General features: G+C 33.2%; 1 protein-coding gene, 2 long non-coding RNA genes and 1 pseudogene across 3 annotated transcripts; 3 read left to right on the top strand and 1 right to left on the bottom strand.

Annotated features, from left to right (window-relative positions):
• The first annotated feature begins 3,510 nt into the window (after positions 1 to 3,510).
• On the top strand, positions 3,511 to 5,598 carry LOC110664576 (transcription repressor MYB5). Its single transcript, XM_021824297.2, has 2 exons — positions 3,511 to 3,933; positions 4,662 to 5,598. Exons 1-2 carry the CDS (start codon positions 3,629 to 3,631, stop codon positions 5,287 to 5,289), a joined length of 933 nt encoding a protein of 310 aa, XP_021679989.2. The 5' UTR covers positions 3,511 to 3,628; the 3' UTR covers positions 5,290 to 5,598.
• Positions 4,898 to 9,951, bottom strand: LOC131177480 (uncharacterized). Its single transcript, XR_009146949.1, has 2 exons — positions 9,661 to 9,951; positions 4,898 to 5,315 (listed from the first exon to the last, which is right to left on the bottom strand). It is a non-coding gene; the product is annotated as an uncharacterized LOC131177480 (long non-coding RNA).
• Positions 9,952 to 10,087: 136 nt separating this feature from the next.
• Positions 10,088 to 18,536, top strand: LOC110664578 (probable glycosyltransferase At5g03795; annotated as a pseudogene).
• On the top strand, positions 14,688 to 17,659 carry LOC131177481 (uncharacterized). The gene is made up of 3 exons (XR_009146950.1): positions 14,688 to 16,468; positions 16,916 to 16,973; positions 17,547 to 17,659. It is a non-coding gene; the product is annotated as an uncharacterized LOC131177481 (long non-coding RNA).
• Positions 18,537 to 18,653: the final 117 nt, after the last annotated feature.

The following is an 18,653-nucleotide window of genomic DNA, read 5'->3' as shown; positions in this document are numbered from 1 at the left end:
TAAAATTGAAAAAAAAATTAATACTCATTAGTATTCTAAAAATGACAAATAATTATGCATAAAATAATTTTTAAAAAAACTATATTGAGAAAATAAAAGCTATTAGACACAAAAATAATTTAATAACACGAGCTATTAAATTCTTTTATTAAGATATTTGCAAAAAAATTATTATAGCTTTAATTTTTTTATATAAACTATTTTTCTAAAAAAATATTTTTTATATTTTGTAGCGTTTGGGCCTTGAGTATTAACAAAAAAAAAATAATCAACTAAAATTATTTTTCTAATCAAATGAAAAATTAAACTATTTTTAAAGAAAATAACTTTTTAATTTTAAAAGATGAAACTACTTCTTCACTTTAACAGTTTTATTAAAATATAAAAATATTTATATATGTATAATATAAACATATATCATTGTAATTAAATAATAAAAAAAATATTTTAATAAAAAAAATTTTATAAAATAATTGTCATAAAAAATATTTTCTTATAAAAATTATTTTTTACAAAATAAATAAATCTTAATATTAATTTTTTAATTGAGTAATAGAAGTTAATGATATGTTAAAAAAGGTTAAACATAATTTATTGTTTTAATCATATTAATTATATTTTATTAAATCATATAAATATATATAAATCTATATTTATGAAACAGAAAAATATAAAATTTATTTACTTAAAAAAAATCTTTTGCAGACTATTTTCCTTCTCATTTGCTATTGTCATTTGCATTCATTCATTTTTTTTTAATATTTGATTTTGATTAGGCATTCATTAATTTTTAGCGCATGAGTTTAAATAAATATTATTCTTTAAAATATTATTTTTATTCTTCTATTTTTACATAGTAAAATTTGTTAATATATATTTTAATCATTATTTATAAAATATACCAAATGATTAATCGTAATAATACATTGTTATTATTTCTTAAAATATAATATTTTTAAGTATGAAATTGAAAATTTAAATATGAATTTATTAGGCGAGTGATATATTTTCAGTTATTAAATTAAATTAGATTACATGCTGATGGCATATTTTAAAAAATATATATACATATATTATAATGTTTTAAATTAATTTTAAATAATTATTTAATTTTAAAGATATAACTAATTTTATCTTAATTTTCTTTGTGATTTGAAAAATAATAATTTGCTATCAAGTTACTATTTTTTTTTATAAATTAACACACTAAAAGATTATTAATTACACAATATGCATTTTTTTTATTTTTCAAATAATATATCAATTGAATTCTAATTTGACCCTAATTAAATTTTAACCCCTTGATTTTATATTTTCTTTTCATCTATTTAAAATCATATTAGATTTTTATGAAAAAAAATATTATTTCTTTTTGCAAAATAAAATTCCTATTGCCATAAAATTTTGGTTTATTATAAAATTTCTTTGAAATTTACCTTGAAAATATTATTTTAATCTGAATTAATTTAAAATTAGGAATTTTAACTTTTATGATTATCATTAAAAAGCATACAATTTTAAAAATAAATTAGGTGCAGCATACAAGACTTGTTCATTTGCTTTCACAGAGTACACGGAAATTTCTTATTATCTGTTTGATACCTTTGTTAAAATTAATATTTAAATTTTTTTTTAAATATATTTATTAAAGAGTATTAAAAAAATAATTTAAAATTAATTTTAATAAATTTTAATTATAAAAATAATAAAATTATTTTTTTAATAATATTTAAAATAATATTTTTATTTAAAAAATAGTTTTTCAGTCCACATAGGACTTCAATCCTTTGTTTTTATAACACGTGGAAGAGAGAGTGGCAACATGCTGTCCAGCCAGAGATGAACTGTCGGGACCTCGCAAGTCACAGTGATTTCTGGATAGACAAAAGTACAAGACCCGTCCATTTCGGGCCCAACTAGATTAACGGGCCTAGTCCACGAGACATCCAAGTTCCAAGTCAGGTCTCGTTCGGCCTAAAAGGAAAATGCAAGTAATATCTGCCTCGTGCGAAAGCGATGACTGTGCGCTGTACACCGTAGAGTCGTACTCCACGCACGCATTGCTGACGCTACATTAGTCAACCAACAGGTCTGAGGATGAAAACAATCAAACGACACTACGGCATGATCTGGGCCATACAAAATGTATGGGACCCACTGCAATGGATAAGATTTAAACTTCACATTATCCATTTTTTTTTTAAATATTGGATTATTGTGTTTGCTTACTGCTTAAGCAAGTCGGTACACCACTTGAAATTAAGGTTTTAAAATTATTTGTTTAAATAATATTATTCTACATATTATTAAAAATTAATTTTAATATATTAAATTAAATTTTTAAATATCTTAATAAATATTTTAAAATAATATTTTTAAAAAAATTTAAAATAATAATATCAAACCAACCAAAGTGAGGTTCGTGCAAATTTTGTCTTCGAATTTTGAACATTTTGGATGTATTTTCAAAAAAGAAAAAATGAATTTCCGAATGTGACCTTTCTATCTTTTTCTTCTAAATCTAGGAAAAGTCGGTTAACAATCACAATTAATTAAAAAAAAAAAAAAACTACTAGTGTACTGAGGATATAACAGCCGCCCGTGCAATCAGAAAATAGAAAATTGAAAAATCAAAATGCAAGCAATGCCATTAAATTTTTAATTAAATATTATTAAATTATCATAATATCTAATAAGCTGTATATTAATAGAAATTAAGTTTTAAAAAATTAAAATAAGACATTCCCTTAAAAAGTTTTAATCTAAAATATACTAAATTCAAAAGAAATAGACCAGATTATATTTAATTAAACATAAATTATAGTCTAAATTTAACTTATCAAAATGTCATTAAATAAAAAAATAAATATAAAAATTAATATTTTTCATATTTTATAGCATTTGAAGCACTAAAAAAAATAAGTCAATTGAAAATATTTTTCTAATTAAAGAAAAATTAAATTATATTTAAAGAAAATTAGTCAAAGGATGAAGTAATTTTTTGTATTATATTTGATATAATCTTATTAAAATATGAAAACTTATACACATGATATAAATACATATTATTTATTTAATATTATGATTAAATAACAGAAAATATTATTATGAAAAATAATTTTTTAAAAAATATTTTTCACATAAAATTATTTTCTATAAAATAAATGAAAGAATAATTAAATTAAAAAATATTTTATTAAAATTTAAATGATTTATTTTTTTTATTAATCATTATGTAAAAATCTTAAATGACATTTAAAAATGAACAGCAGTAATATAAAATATCAATTTCATCTCAAGTTTTTTTTTTTAAATTCCATCTAAAATTAGGTTTAAATTTAGCCCTCATCAATGACAATTTTCATGGCTAATTATTATTTTCATAGAAAAAATTAGCGTATATAGTATTCTTCCAAATTTATCGGGAATAAAAAAAAAAAAAGACGTTTGCCTGTCCCTATTATGCCATGGTCCTTATCCCACTTTCCTTACCTATAAATCATAGAGCCACCATCCTCATTTCTTGCAAAACCAAGCAACGTGAGCTCAGTGAATCCCGCAAAGAAAACAAAGCATCAGCATAGAATAAAAGCATCAGATAATTAGCTAATTTAATTACTAATTAACTATGAGGAACCCATCTTCTTCAACTTCACCCAGCGCCAAGAAGACAACTGCCACACCATGCTGTAGCAAAGTGGGAATAAAGAGGGGCCCTTGGACTCCTGAGGAGGACGAGCTCCTGTCTAACTACATCAAGAAGGAAGGCGCTGAACGTTGGCGTACGCTGCCAAAGAGGGCCGGGCTGCTTCGATGTGGAAAGAGTTGTCGCCTCCGATGGATGAATTATCTCCGGCCGTCTGTTAAGAGAGGGCGTATTGCTCCAGATGAAGAAGATCTTATTCTTAGGCTGCATAGGTTGCTCGGTAACAGGTATATACTTTTGCTGCGATCTTATGGATTAGGGGCCGAAGCTCGCTGATCATGAGCTAATTTCGTTTATTTAAGATCTGCTGCTGTTTTATTGATTTGTTTTAATAAGTAATTATTGTATCTTCGTCTTCTTTTTGTTCTTCTCTTCTTTTGCTTTTTAGGGTTTTCGCTGTGCACTCTCTCTCAATACATTTTGGGGATCAATTATATTACAGATTTTATCAGAATTTGATCGGTTAGAACATTAGGGTTTGTGCCTTTTCCTATTTCTCCCTCTTTGAGATGGGTTATCAGTTTTCTGTCTTCTTTCTATATCTTATTTAACCTTTGTTTTAAAGATCTTATAATTTTAGGGTCTTAAACCTTTTCAAATTATCTATAAGTTCCAAAATTAGCTTCTTTTCTCTCTTATCATTTTGGTTTTTCACTGCACTGCGCGTCTGCATCTCTCTCTCTCTCTCTTTTTCTTTCTTTTGAGTAGGTAGATAAATGGGTAGGTAAAGGTTCACGATGCCTCACTTCTTAGGTCAGCCCATAGACATGATGAGGTATATGCAATCGATGGAGCTCTTGAATGCCATGTTCTCTGGTTACTGTTTCCTAAATGTCAAAGTACCTTAGTCTTCATTCTATCTTGTTTTCCTTTTTGAGGTTTTTGAATTTCAGTTACCATATATTAATTTATAACCAATTAGAAATATTGGATTAATTTTTAATTTTTGTTTTAGGTGGTCTTTGATAGCTGGAAGGATTCCAGGACGCACGGATAATGAAATCAAGAACTACTGGAATACCCATCTCAGTAAGAAGCTGATTAGCCAAGGGATTGATCCGAGGACCCACAAGCCATTGAACCCTACCCCTAATTCCTCCCAGTTTGCCCAAGATCTGAACCAAAATTCTGGCCCTAAATCTGTTGATTTGGAAGAAACTGGCAGGACCTATAGAGCTATAGCCACCAAAGTGAGCAAAAATTTCAATATTACTAACCTAGAACGTTATCAAAACCCAATAGTTGTCGAAGATGGTAACGGTAACTGGCCTAATTGTAATGGTCTGGTTATGGGTTTACAAAGTGACCAAGGACCAAGCAATACAGAATACAATTACATCGGAAATGGAAATGAGGATACTTTCTCTTCGTTTCTGGATTCTTTGATCAATGAAAATGAAAATCTTTTCATGATCAATCAACAAAATCAGCAGCAGCCTAATAACATGGTTGCACCTTCAGTTCAAGTTCAAGTTCAACCCATTGATCCTTCTGCGCAGACTTTCAATAATACCGCTCTATGGGAAGTGGAAGTTGCTTCTTCAATGGTTGCCATAGGTGACGAAGATGTTGCTTTAAATTAGTCATATCCAGCTTGCTGATGATGACCCTGTACACATACAAGTGCATTAAGAAAATCAGATGGGATTGACTAGCTATATATATCATGTAATTTGTGTAATGTTGTGTCTTGATGTTATAGTCTTGTGCTTCTACCCCACCTCTGAATATACACACGTAGATATCATTGTTATCAAGTTGATAGAACGCAAGTATGTAGTGACTTATGGATGCATGCACTTTATTTGCTGCATGTGTCGAGTCCCTTTAGATGTCATAGAAAAACTATTTAAAGAAATCGGTTTGCTATATTAAAGTGTTCTTTTTCTTCTCTTTCCTTCCAACATGCACATGACATTGCTTAATGCAATAGCAATGCATGACTTAATTTCTCTCCTCATGTACAAGATATAAGATTCATTAAAAAATATACTTGGAATTATATATTTATAATACATAATTTAAGTATCTAATACACTCGGTATACATGCATTCTTATTTACATTTATTTGGGATTTATTCTCCTTATTTCATGAAGGATCTACATTTTTACGATGAATAACTGTATCAGATGTATATTGTAATTTGTCATTTTGTTTTTAAAATTTCACATTCACGTAGAATTCATTATGTTGGTTTAAATGTGAGGGATTATTGATTAAGTAATATCTTTAAACATGTAATAAATGCATATACAAAATGTTTACATATATTGCATTTCATATATATATTGATTATTTTTGTTAATCACGCCATAGGCTAGTTTCGAGACATGCATGTCAATTAAATACTTTAAAGTCCTGGATTTTGAAATCATGTTTATTAGGTTACAGATCTATTCAAATAGGAAATTAATTAAATTAAATATCTATTTTTTGAGCAATGATGTAATTAATTTTCTGTGTTGAGAAATGAAAAATGTACAATAGCGTACATTATCATTCTCTTGACCCTTATTGTTTTAACTTAATTTCCTAATTGTGAAGAAGATATCTTAAAAGGAGCAAACATTATATTGTTGGAGAATTTGTATGCATATGCAGATAATTAAGAACAAATCCACCTGTTGTTTGTTTGGATAATATGTTCTCTAATTGCAAAGTTGGTAACATAATTGGAGGATGACATATAGACTTCACAATTGCATGCACGCAAGCATTTTCCTAAATAAAAACATTTGCTTGTTTCAGTTATTTTTCCTTATAAATTCTTCCACTATCGCTTGTCTTAAGAGAATCATGTTGATGTTGCATTAATTATTACCTATAGTGCCTAGCTATTTTTATTATTGCAAAATGTATTTTGTAATTATTTTTGAGTTTTATGAGGAAATCATGTTAAATATATTTTAATGGTAACTCTAATTATTATCCTATATAACCTGTTAAAGAAGCTGCCTCTATCAATAGTAATACTAATATTTTCAATATTATTTGGTCTTGTGAGGATTGATTAAGTTGGAGAAGCTGAATTTTTAAGCAAGTGCCTTTGCTTATTTGGAGTGTAAAAGGGCAGCCCATCGACTGGATCTACTCAATAATGTAAGATCATAGTAAAAGCCAATCTTCATGCACCATCTTGCGTTTATCTACTCAATAATAATATATATGTCTGTTATCTAAGAATAGATTACATTTGAGAAAAATGAATAAATCATCACATTTATCTATGATAAATATTGTAGCTTAGCTTGTTTAATCTATAAGCTCTCACTTCTCTGCTTAGCAGCTATATATATATGTGTGTGCTATAGCAATTTTTTGGAAGTTTTGTAGTAAATATAAGTTAACCCTAATTTCTTATATATTTATTTATTTCAAAAACTGTGATATTAATTTTATGCAATATGCATGAGAATAGTGATAATATATGTATTGGTACTCGAAGCCAAGTTAAGCTTTTATTTTTGTTATTTCATAAATATAGCAGCAATTAAGAGAATAAAAAAGATGGCAACCAACAATATATATGCATGGGAGCAGCAAGCTAGCCAGTAGCACGCACAAGCATGCTACGCTCCCTTCACCACAAACAATACAAAAGGGCAAACAAAACAGTCACCCCCCCCCCCCCCCCACCCAAACCTTAGCACATGCATTTCACCCGTAGCCCACAGCCTGACTAAACACATGTATAATTAATATGCCAAATTGGCTATAGATTTCCCAAATTTTGTTTATACCCACTTTCTTATTAATTACAAGTCTTAATTAATTATTTAAATCCCTCAATTATAAGAGAGAATGAGGATTCTATTTATATAAAAAAAATTAGTGGTTCATATTTTTAAAATTTTTAAAATTAAAAATTAAAAAAATTTTAAATTATGAGGGAAATGCATTAAAAATTTAAATCTAAATACTCTATCCATCGGGTTAAAATGAAATTTTATATATACAAACTGTTTGGTAAGGTCAACTACTTCCAGAATTTCAAGAGAGTGTGAAGCCTTCATTTTCTCCTCCCATGTGGAGTCCCGTTGAACTTTAGTTCACACCAGAAACAGTAGCCCTAAGTTTGTTTCATCATGTATAATGTCTACTTAATTTATTAGTGACCTTTGACTCTGCTTATACATTTTATATTTACAATTGGCTTCAACTGAGATTTAAAGGAATGACAACGGGGCGGGACCGCTATCCATCTCGATGAATTTTTCCTTGGATGTTTTTCTTTTTATTTTTTAATTTTTTCATTTTTATTTTGTTGTTATATGATATAAATTTATTTATTAAAAAATAAAATATAAGTTTTAATCATAATTTTATTAATATTATTTGCTAACATCATAATATTTAAATATAAAAATAAATTATTTTTTAATAAAAAATAGTAATTAATATGTTACTGTGTACAGAGCGGGGAGAATACAATATCAGGATCGAGGCGGGATCAAAGAAAATTGATTGGGTTAGGAAACTTTTGCTTCCCTAACTTAATATTTTATAACTATGAGATAACTCTAGTACTACTCTTAAGAAGATGTATTGAGTTTAATTCACGCTCAAAAATTAGTTCAATGAGAGAAGAGTACCTAATGCTATATTAACACAAATCTTACACTCAAAACTAAATATATGGAGCGTGAAACGCTCATAAAAACCCAACCTAATATTGATTGGTGAGACTTTGATACTATTCTAAGAAAATAAGTTATGTTTATATCGTCCCAAAAGATATATCAATAAGAGAGGAGTCCCAAAGAGGCACCTTACCTTTATCATAAATTAAGATGGAATATTAACAGAAATAAAGCTAATTAATATTTAAATGATAATACCTATAAATATTTAAATTAAAATTTCCCTAAATTCAAATAGTAAAAGTTAAAAATAACTGAAAAAATAATAAAAAAATTGAATTTCTTTTATTGATTTAAATAAAAAAAAATCCAATAATGAGACAAGAGGAGTAAAATTTCAATTTTCATTTCCATTCAACAAAATTCCTTCAACTCCATGGATGGCTTGAAATATGTTACAGGTCATTCCATTAGATTTGAAAATAATATTAAGATTAAAAAATAAATATATATAAAAAAAAAGCAAAACATAAAATATCAAGAATTTCCCAACCTAATCTTCTTACAATTAAGATATATTAACTTTTGGGTTATTGGTAGAAGAAAAAGTTACTAAAGAAGGAATTTAAGTTAGGAGGTTGTTGATCTTGTTTAAGAAATGAAGGGCAGATAAATGGTATGCAAATGAGAGGTTGATGAGAGAAATTTGAGTAGGTGGACTGGTAGAGCATGGCAATACTATTTAACATGTGGGTGATTGCACCATATGTGTGCATATTGTTTTGGTCCAATAAAACAATAACTTCACCCTCCCTCTAAGACTACTAGTTCCCTCACTTTCTCTCTCATATATACACCCACTTATTTTTTTACTCACACAATATTAATCGTTTTAATAATTATTAATTATTTTATTAATCATTAAATATTACTATTAAATCAGTTATTAAGTATAAAAATAATAATATTATCTTATTAATATTAATTAAAATATTATTTCAACATTTAAAAATTAAAAGAGATAACTTTTTATAAATTACTTTCATCAATCTTTGAATACTGTACCATCAAACAATATAAATAAAAGAGTTAACATTTTAACTAGGGTTAAAAGATATCTTAAAAGGCTGTGGTTGAACAAATGATACTCAACTTCAAACTCAAAAGCAATAAAGCAAATAATAAAAACACTTAGTCATCAAATGTTTGTTTACGTTACTATGAACCAGAAGAATATGCATGTATCAGAAGCAGAGGCTATACATAAACATAAACAGGCTGGAAAACATGAATTGATAAAGAAAACCCAATTTCCATAACCAAAACCTGATAAAGAAGAAGCAACTTATCATCAATGAAGCTGTAAACTAACTTGGAATAAAACTGTGAAGCTCAAAAATTCTTGGTTGGTTGCAGCGGTAGGCAATCAACTGGCCAGGGCAGAACAGAGGAGCTTTTATACAGTCTCCTATCCATATTACATGCACCTCGAAAGCTTATTACTTGGGGAAGGAGGCCATCTTGGGAATTTAGAGGAGGAAACTGACATCGAAATTTTAATCTCAAGGAAGAATAATAGAAGGGTTTTACTTAGAACATCTACTTTTATGAAAGAAAAGAAATTTATGTATTCGTCACATGCCCATCGGACGAGTGAGTGGCTGACCGAACATTCTACCTAGTTAAGAGACTGGGCTCAAGGACATGGACCTACCCTTCTATTCTTATTTTTAACTTATTTTAATTTCAATGCCCCATTAATTCTTTAATTAGTATACATTCAGTTGGTTAATTGGTCAAGAACCAGGTGAGTGAAGCCATTTCTTCCTTCTGTTTCCTTTCTTGTGGACCATGCATCGATCATCATCTCATCATCATGATAATTTTTATTGTTGCTCCTTTTTATGAATTTTATATTCCATCACATCCCTAGCTTGCTTATTTCAATTTGTACTTTCTATAATTTAAAATAGATTCCCTTAATGAGGATTTCAGTTCTTAGTTGCTGTCTCCATAAATTCTTAGCACCTAATTAAAATTATTTTTTAATGGTTAGCAAATTTGCGTTCGTTAAAAGATAATTCATGTAATGCACTCTGTATTTCAGTCGCCGGTGATTCTCCCCTTCATTCAGGTCATTCTTCTTCATGCCTACTTGCTTGGCTCTCTTTACTTCTCTCTTTATTCTCTTTCACGTCTCCACTGCCTCTAATCTCTTCTCAGTCACCTTCGCCGTTCCACTCTTCCCCTGAAACCTTATCTCTCATCTGGGTCCTCATCAAACACTCAAGAAAGTATCCCAGTTCCTTTCACAGTGATTCTAAAACCCCATTTGGTCATTCCCCCAGAATTAGCCACTTGGAGAAGAATAATGACGATGGAAATAAAGTCAACGGTTTTCCAAACTTCAATTGGGCACTAATGGTATGTCATATCTTGAAGCACACTTTTGATTTTGGATAGTTTGTGGGGTGGAATCTTTGTTTTTATATCCATGACTGAAGATTTCGTTAAGCTTCAAATTTATTTAAATCTTTATATGGATTCCAAATTCACTTGCTTCAAATTCTAAATGAGTAGACAGCTGAATTATCTAAAAACTAAATGGGGTTTTAGGTGGGGATTTTCATTTGTATTCTGTACTGTTTTGCAAGCTAAGAGCTTATGTCCTCAAACAGTTAGTGAAAAGACTGGCAAAAATGGGGCAGACGGGAGTTATTTGCAATTTCTTCCTAATTGTGATTATCATGTTAAGTAGTATTCAACTACCGATTATGAAATTCGAGAAGTGAAATGTTGAAGGAAAATATTCATAACTGCAAAGCACACTGATAAATTTCCATGTTTCCAAGTTGGATCACTGAGAAAAGAGCCTAAAGAGAAATGTGGCGGAATAATCTTTTGGGATGAGAAAACAAAGTGGGATTATCGTACAATCTCTATATAGTTATAAGAGCCTAAATGCGATATCGAGCAGACAATTTATTTTGCTTCTGCTTCTGCATTTGAGTACATTCTTACTTTGCCATGTTTACTACGATTACCAAAACATTTCATCCCATGTCGAAGAGTTCTTTACCCCTTTCTTTTATTTCCTTTGGGTGTATCCTTATTGGCTTTGAGTTTCATCAGTGTCAATGTTAGAGAGGTAACCATGTTAGGCAACATGTCATGTTATGTTCTTACAACACACACATATTTTGCGGGGAAAAGCATTATTAACAATGCTATACTAGAAAAAGGTTAAATCTTTGTGTTAACTTTCAGTGCAGTCATCTTTAAGGCTTGAGATATCTAATGTAGTCGGAGGGCTTAGGCCATCCAATTTGGAAACTGCTGGTCTACTATTGTCTGATCTTGGTGCATCATTGAATTCTGAGATTATGCTGTGCTGCTTCTGTGATGCTCTCATGCCCTTCTCTCTCCTGTGCTTTTTCCAAAGTTAAGAACTCCTGTTATATTTCCAATATAATTACTTTCAACTTTCAGCATTATTTTACATTTAAAATATATCCATGATGCATGTGTAGCAGTTGTACCTTCTGCCTGGAGTGTATCATAAACCTATCTGGAGAATGACAGCATTAAATTTGATTCACTATTGCCCATGTTCTTAATGGTGCCACCTGTCTTGTTGATTGAACCTGATGGCTGGTTTGGAGCTTAAACAACTTCTGATGTATGGGGTTATAGGGAGGCTAATGAAAGCTCTGTCCATATGCACAAGCTTTCATTTCTTAACCCAAGTGTCTGGAAACTCTTGGTTTCTATGATTCAGGAATCTATGTGAATAATGAGGTGTTCCATGATGGAGATATCTTTCTGGAAGACTATAAAGAAATGAATAGGAGCTTTAAGATATATGCTTACCCTCACAGGCAGCAAGATCCATTTGCAAATGCACTCTTGCCAGTGGATTTTGAACCTGGGGGTAAATATGCCAGTGAAAGTTACTTTTAAGAAAGTCCTCATGAAAAGCCAATTCATCACAAAGGATCCAACAATAGCAGATCTTTTCTTTCTGCCTTTCTCCATTGCAAGGATGTGCCATGACCCTAGAATTGGTTTAGGAGGTATCCAGGATTTCATCAGAGATTACATCTTTAATATCCATATTGGAATAGGACTGGTGGAGCTGACCATTTTTATGTTGCTTGTCATTCCGTTGGATGGTCCGCAATGGAGAAAGCAGAGGAAGTAAAATTTAATGCTATTCAAGTTGTCTGCTCTTCGAGCTATTTCCTATCTGGGGACATTGCTCACAAGGACGCATCTATGCCACAAGTTTGGCCTAGGCAAGAAGATCCTCCTGACCTTGCTTCATCAAAAAGGTGAGGATAAGAAAATTTATTTCAATTGAAATTTTCTTCTATTGTGTACTAATAAGCATATACTTATTTGTAGTGGCAAACTTGTATCTATTTGATAACATCCATCGTGAATTGTCAATGCAACTGCAGGAGTACAGATTTGCTCATTTAATGTTAATTTTACCTTGATGTACTGAAACTTACCGAACTTCAATCGTGTAATGTGTTGACAGGAAGAAGCTTGCATTCTTTGCTGGATCAATCAACTCCCCTGTCCGTGAAAGGCTTCTTCAAGTTTGGAGAAACGACTCTGAGATCTCTGTCCATTTTGGCCAGCTAACAACACCGTTATGCTGATGAGCTTCTGTGGAGCAAGTTCTGCCTCCACGACAAAGGCAAGGCTTTGAAGTAAACATGAGCTTATTGCGGATTCATTATGTAACACCCCTAATTTTTTCAAATTTATTATTTTTGGATAATTATTGATATTTTATTTTATTGAATTTTAGGAAATTATTTGAAATTTTTCGGATTTTAGAAATCGGGTTCGATTTTCCGAAAATAAAAACTTTGATGATTTTTAAAATTTAATTTAAAGACCACGTAGCAAAACTAAAAATATATTTGGAGTCTACGAATTTTTCTGAGTTTTCTAGAATTTTTTTCGAAATTTTTGGGCCTCGTTTTCGGTCCCAAGGCAGAGTAAAATTCAAAATTTTGTATCATGAATCGGACCGGCCGAATCGAACCGGACCGGATCGGACCGGACCGGATCGGACCGGCCGAATTGGACCGGCTTCTTCTTCCTCTTTCTTTCTCCCGCGCGCGTTCCGATCTCTCCTTCTCTCTCTCCCGTTTTCTCTCTCCTTCCTCCTCCCCTCGGCGGCCAGCAGCCACCCAGCCCTCCCCACCTCGCCGGTGAGCTACCCCAGCCTCCCCCCATCGCCGGCCGCCGCCTGGAACACCGGGAAACTGTGCGCGAAGCAACGCGACGCGTAGCGCGCCGCTTCGTCTTCCCGGCCGAAATCCGACCGATCCAGCCACCGATTGGGCCAGATCTTGTGTCAAACACCATCTACACATCGAGAGCTTTCCATAGACACCAAGAACAACAAAATACATCGAGCTATTTGTTCAATTTTTGTCCGGGAAGTTTTAGTCCATTTTGACTTTTGGGCTAGATTTCTCGCAAACCATGAACCCCACGAGAAAATCGAGAGTACTAGAGGACTCCACTCGTCGAAAGCTCCACTAGTCGAGAGCTTCGGGACAATATAAATTTCGAAATTTTCCGACACCGTTTTTTGGTGGGTCCCACGAAACTTCGTAGTAATTTTATACTAACCCCCATGTTGTGGGTTTCGTGTAGGTATCTTCAATTCGCGGAAATTCTAGAGTTAACAGGTTTACATAAACATTAATAAACGACCTACGAGGGAGAAAAATAGGCTAACCTCAAAAATATCCTCTTGTGGGCTGAAAAAATATTGAATAGGAGTGAGCGTTCGACTCAGAGAGTAAAATATCAATTGTAACCATAATCTCTATAACTATCTAAAGCTAATGCACCCTGTAGAGTGAAATGCAACATCAACAATATTTTCACATCGTAACAGCAAAAGGGTAATTTGGAGCACTCACACACCTAGTAATGTCAAATCATAAATATATGGGAGCTGATCCCCTATACAGCTCTCTTAAATCCAACCTGTGCCAGCGAAGAACTCAAGCCGGACTTTCGCTTAATAAACCAAATCGGGGTCCCAGCGAAGAACTCAAGCCGTGTCTACCCCGAAGGACCGGGTCCCAGCGAAGATCTCAAGCCGTGTCTACCCGTCCTGTCCATAGCCAACACTATACCACACGCACGCCAACGCACGCACACTCTCCAAATTACCACAACAACATCCATGGCACTTTAACAGTTGTGAATGGAATATAAAACGTGCCTAGAGTTTAACTACATAGATATTTACATATAAGTGATGCATGGGCATGCTTGAACATATAATAATATCGAAATTACAATTAAAATTAATATTTTACTCACATACTTGATAAAGATCGTATGGCGGTAGGAGAGGAAGAAGGCTATCCCGGCTCACCTGACAATTTTATTACAATCATTTAATAAATTTGACTCAATACAAACTAAGAGAAAGACTAAAGACGTCCTAAGTTGTGCCGAAAATCTGGCAGAGTCTCCCCTATACCTAGGACCTACCCAACCTGCAAAAGGGCTCAAAACACACTTCTATATTCACAACCCATATATCCACAACTCAATCACATCACACAGCCCATTTGTTTCTCCGATGAAGGGAGTCATAAGATTTGGAAAGAAGGGCAAGTTGACACCTCGGTATATTGGACCTTTTGAGGTTACTGGTAGAGTTGGAGCAGTTGCCTACCAGTTGGAGCTACTACCTAACCTTTCTCATGTTCATCCTGTGTTTCACATCTACATGCTCAGGAAATACATTCTTGATTCTTCTCATGTGCTACAACCGGATTTAAGGGAGCTAAAAGAAAACTTGACGTTTGAGGAGCAACCTATAGTCATAGTGGACTACCAAGTGAGTCAGCTAAAATCAAAATAGATCCCTATGGTAAAGGTTTTGTGGAGGAGCCAGTCAGTGGAAGAGTGCACCTGGGAGTCAGAACGGGACATGCGTAGCAAGTACCCTTATCTATTCAATGTGTAATCCTGTACTTTATTCTGCCTTGTGTAACATTCGAGGACAAATTTTCTGTAAGGGGGTAAGAATGTAACAACTCTAATTTTTTTAAATTTATTATTTTTGGGTAATTATTGATATTTTATTTTATTGAATTTTAGGAAATTATTTGAAATTTTTCGGATTTTAGAAATCGGGTTCGATTTTCTGAAAATAAAAACTTTGATGATTTTTAAAATTTAATTTAAATACTACGTGGCAAAACTAAAAATATATTTAGAGTCTATGAATTTTTCTGAGTTTTCTAGAATTTTTTTTAGAATTTTTGAGCCTCGTTTTCGGTCTTAAGGCAGAGTAAAAATTTAAAATTTTGTATTTTGAATCCGACCGGCCGAATCGAACCGGACTGGATCTGATCAGTCGAACCGGACTGGCTTCTTTTTTCTTTTTTTTTTGTTCTCCCCGCGCGTGTTCCGACCTCTCCTTCTCTCTCTCCCGTTTTCTCTCTCCTCCCTCCTCCCCTCTTCGGCTAGCCGCCACCCAGTCCTCCCCACCTCACCAGCGCGCCACCTCAGCCTCCCCCCATTGCCTGCCGCCTCCTGGAACACCGGGAAACCGCGCGTGAAGCGCGCGACGCGTAGCGCGCCGCTTTGTCTTCCGGCTGAAATCCGGCCTATCCAGCCACCGATTGGGCCAGGTCTTATGTCAAACACCATCTACACATCGAGAGCTTTCCATAGATACCAAGAACACCAAAATCCATCGAGCGGTTTGTCCAATTTTTGTCCGGAAAGTTTTAGCCCATTTTGACTTTTGGGCTAGATTTATCGCAAACCGTGAACTCCACTAGAAAACCGAGAGTACCAGAGCGCTCCACTCGTCGAGAGCTTCGCGACAATATAAATTTAGAAATTTTCCGACACCTTTTTTCGGTGGGTCCCACAGAACTTCGTAGTATTTTTTCGAGTATTAAATGAGTTTAGAAAATTTCGTAAAAATTTTATACTAACCCCCGTATTGTGGGCTTCGTGTCGGTACCTTCAATTCGTAGAAATTCGACAGTTGTCCGGGTCTGTGAATTTCCGGCCAGACAGACCAGCTACTGAAAAAGTCTTGGAATTGGATCAGGATTTTGGTTACCCCACTGTTGTCAGATGCCCCAAGCGCGTTCCTGAGATCGGAATCGGCATAGGTAAACCCGAACCTTACTTTTTCATAATTTTCTCGTGCTTAAATGGGATTAAAAATCCATAAAATATTCGTGGTAGCTCAGAAAATTATGATTTTTTTTGCATTAGCCTAGTAATATTGCTAAGGCCCGCGGGGCAAAGTTTTAGAATTTTTAGAGTTTATTTGGGTGGTTTTGCAAAAAGGGTCAATTATAAGGACTAAATTGAAATTTTACATATTGTGATGGATGACTGTTTTGATAGGCTCAGGAGGAGCTGTGTGATGTGATTGAGTTGTGGATATATGGGTTATGAATATAGAAGTGTGTTTTGAGCCATTTTGCAGGTTGGGTAGGTCCTAGGTATAGGGGAGACTCTGTCGGATTTTCGGCACTACTTAAGACGTCTTTGGTCTTTTTCTTAGTTTGTATTGAGTCAAATTTATTAAATGATTGTAATAAAATTGTCAGGTGAGCTGGGACAGCCTTCTTCCTCCACCCAGTCGCCACAATGACTGCTGTCAAGTCTGTGAGTAAAATATTAATTTTAATTGTAATTTCGATATTATTATATGTTCAAGCATGCCCATGCATCACTTATATGTAAATATCTATGTAGTTAAACTCTAGGCACGTTTTATGTTGCATTCACAATTGTTAAAGTACTATGGATGTTGTTGTGGTAATTTGGAGCAGTGTGCGTGCGTTGGCGTGCGTGTGGTATAATGTTGGCTATGGAAAGGACGGGTAGACACGGCTTGAGATCTTCGCTGGGACCCGGTCCTTCGGGGTAAACACGGCTTGAGTTCTTCGCTGGGACCCCGATTTGGTTTATTAAGCGAAAGTCCGGCTTGAGTTCTTCGCTGGCACAGGTTGGATTTAAGAGAGCTGTATAAGGGATCAGCTCCCATATATTTATGATTTGACATTACTGGGTGTGTGAGTGCTCCAAATTACCTTTTTGCTGTTATGATGTGAAAATATTGCTGATGTTGCATTTCACTCTACAGGGTGCATTAGCTTTAGATAGTTATAGAGATTGGTTAAAATTGATATTTTACTCTTTGAGTCGAACGCTCACTCCTGTTCAATATTTTTCCAGGCCACAGGAGGATATTTTTGAGGTTAACTTGCTTTTCTCCCACGCAGGTCGTTTATTAATGTTTGTGTAAACCTGTTAACTCTAGAATTTTCGCATGTGTTAGAAATAATTATAACTCTAGAATTTTCGCATGTGTTAGAAATAATTATTTGATTTGGGTCTGTAATATAAATTGTTATTTTAGACCTGTAAATTTATTATTTTATGCATGTTGATGGACTGGACGAGGGAGCTGAGCTCTCATTTATTTTTATAACATTTGAGTATGTGGAGGGTGAGCTGAGCTCCCCAATTGATTACATATTGTGTTTACAGGTCGGGTGAGTTAAAAACTCCCCGTTGAAAGGTCCATTTTATGGTCGGACTCTGTCCGGTTGAATTTTTGAAATTGGGCCCAATTAGGCCTTAGAGTTGGGTTAAGGAATAGTTAGGCTTACTACGGGTCTCGGGAGATTTAGGCTGGCCCAGGTCCGTACCGGTCTGGCCTATAGGTTGGGTCGTGACACATTATATTATGATGTGTCCCGGTTATCATTGCCAACCATTATAACCATCCATTTATAGACATTTTAAACTGGAAGAGCTTTTTAGTTGTTATTGCCTCTTTAGACATTCCATCGCTTAAGAATATCCTCATGGAACAAGTTCTGAAAAATATCAGTTGTTACAAGATAATGTGTTGAAGGCACGAAAGCATTTCCAGTGGCATCTTCCCCCAGTTGATTATAATGCTTTCTACATGGTTATGTATGAATCGTGGCTCCGGGGAAGTTCTGTGAGGGTTCCCTGGCCTGCTTATATGGTTTCCTTTCAAAAACCACACATTTTTCTTCTCAGGATTTAATGAATTCCATTGACCTTGATTATTTGCACGTATTTGTTGATTTTTTTAAATCCTACAGAGCTTGTAAGCTTAAATTGGATACAGTGATCTCATTTGTTTGTAACACATTTATTCAAGAGCATTATAAATAAACGAAGATTGCAAAATGTTGTCATGAATGGTTGGCTTTTTACTTCAAAAGTTGGTTTCTGCTCACTGTTCTTAGGGAACTTGAGTTGGGGGCTCTAAATTGCAAGTCATTTGCAAAAGGGAAGTCATATTCT

The sequence above is a fragment of the Hevea brasiliensis genome, unplaced genomic scaffold (genome assembly GCF_030052815.1).
Source record: "Hevea brasiliensis isolate MT/VB/25A 57/8 unplaced genomic scaffold, ASM3005281v1 Scaf5, whole genome shotgun sequence".
Classification (NCBI taxonomy): Eukaryota; Viridiplantae; Streptophyta; class Magnoliopsida; order Malpighiales; family Euphorbiaceae; genus Hevea; species Hevea brasiliensis.
The sequence above is the reverse complement of the archived record's forward strand: the minus strand, read 5'-3'. Positions and strand labels throughout refer to the sequence as shown.

Bases quoted from the DNA above. Each gene is read 5' to 3' on its own strand.
- LOC110664576 (XM_021824297.2), top strand. From the start codon at position 3,629: ATGAGGAACCCATCTTCTTCAACTTCACCCAGCGCCAAGAAGACAACT. The intron at 3,934-4,661 runs GTATATACTTTT...TTTTTGTTTTAG, and splicing joins CATAGGTTGCTCGGTAACAG to GTGGTCTTTGATAGCTGGAA.